Raw genomic sequence first — 1,513 nt, 5'->3', positions numbered from 1 at the left:
CGGAGGGAACATCGGCACTTACGAGGGTCAAACCTCCTGCATCTGGTGAAAGGATCTCCCACGAAGCCTCGTGGGCATGAGCAGACCGGCTGGTGGTTCCTGACGGTGCACTCGGAGCCCTGGCCGCACAGGCCCACTTGGCAGGGGTCGATGCACTTGAGGCGCTGGCAGGTGAGGTGTCCTGGGCAGTCAGTGATCTCTGTGGCAGACCAGAAACCAGAATATTACAGTCATACGAACCATGTTAATGCACCGTTGATTAACACCAGTAATGGTTGTGATAACTAACAACGCTGCAGGAGATGATGATATCAATATTCAGCAATGGCAGATTATGTGGTAATGATGACTTTGTCGGCAACAACAGCTGCAAGAATAATAGGGACATTTTTTTTTACTAATGACAGAAAATATTATAAAAGTTATGATACAATAATCATTATCATATATTGATCATGATGGTACAATTGTCAACATGATTGTTGATAATGCAGCTACAGCAATAATAATACTAACAGAAATTGAAGAATGTCCAGATTTTATTGCACTAACCGATACATTCGCCGCGGCGGCAGTTGGTGAGCGGGTCGCCCTCGTAGCCGATGGGGCAGGTGCACACGGGCCTGTCTCCGCGCACGCTGCACTCGGCGTTGATGCCGCAGGGTGAAGGCTGGCACGGGTTGAAAGGGAGGGCAGGGGGCGCCACACGGGAGTCAGGCACTGCGGACGAGGACGACAAAGCTCAGAGAGAGCTTGGCTTTGAACACATCACCTGCTACTAATGACAGTATAGAGAGGCTGAAGCGGAATACAGATGATAGTACTTACGTCAAGCAGACCACCCACATCCATACCTTCTCTATTGCAGCGAATGTGAGGATCACCGATGTAGTTGCTCGGGCAGCTGCACACAGCGCGGTGGTTGCGAGAGTCGCACTCAGCGTTGACGCCACAAGCTCCCTGCACGCACACGCGCACGCACTTGGTCGATCGGCAGCGGTAGTCATCAGGACAGTCGTCATCTCTGTCGAAAAGAGGGAAAGAAGTGATCACCACTCCTGCCCTCTTGAGGCCGCGCATTCATGATCTCTGTTTCACTATTACTCCATTACAAACTTTCGCGCAGCCTTGCGCCTCCTACCTGGTGCACTGAGGCTTGCATCCGTTGATGGTGTTTCCGTCGGGGACGAAATCGGCAAGGCACCTGCAAAGGGCGATGCCCTTTGAGCTCACCTCGCATCGGGTATTGGGCCCGCAGGGCGAGGGTCGGCAAGGGTCCTGGGACGTCTGTCGATTCACAAATGGGCGATCCGCGAAGGACTGCCTCAGAGGCGTCGTAACCCGACCCTGTGTCTCGGCTTTTGAAGGCGACGCCGACGATGTCGCAGAAGGTACGGTGAGCCGTCGTGGGAGGGGGAGGGGGGTGCAAGTGTTAGACAAGAAGCTCAAAATAAGGTTTGTGTTCTTGGGTATATCTTACATTCAACAGTATATGTATTTTTGTGTTGAGTAA

General features: G+C 52.3%; 1 protein-coding gene across 1 annotated transcript in view; it reads right to left on the bottom strand.

The window, feature by feature from the left end:
• The window catches only part of LOC119594121 (neurogenic locus notch homolog protein 1-like), a 23,583-nt gene that overhangs the window by 3,214 nt on the left and 18,856 nt on the right, over positions 1-1,513 (bottom strand). The window contains exons 4-7 of the mRNA XM_037943184.1: positions 1,142-1,358; positions 855-1,024; positions 553-720; positions 23-199 (exon numbers count right to left, since the gene is read on the bottom strand). Coding sequence (XP_037799112.1) covers positions 23-199; positions 553-720; positions 855-1,024; positions 1,142-1,358 — 732 coding nt within the window. The remainder of the gene's footprint in view (positions 1-22; positions 200-552; positions 721-854; positions 1,025-1,141; positions 1,359-1,513) is intronic.

The sequence above is a fragment of the Penaeus monodon genome, chromosome 33, assembly GCF_015228065.2.
Source record: "Penaeus monodon isolate SGIC_2016 chromosome 33, NSTDA_Pmon_1, whole genome shotgun sequence".
NCBI lineage: Eukaryota > Metazoa > Arthropoda > Malacostraca > Decapoda > Penaeidae > Penaeus > Penaeus monodon.
The sequence above is the reverse complement of the archived record's forward strand: the minus strand, read 5'-3'. Positions and strand labels throughout refer to the sequence as shown.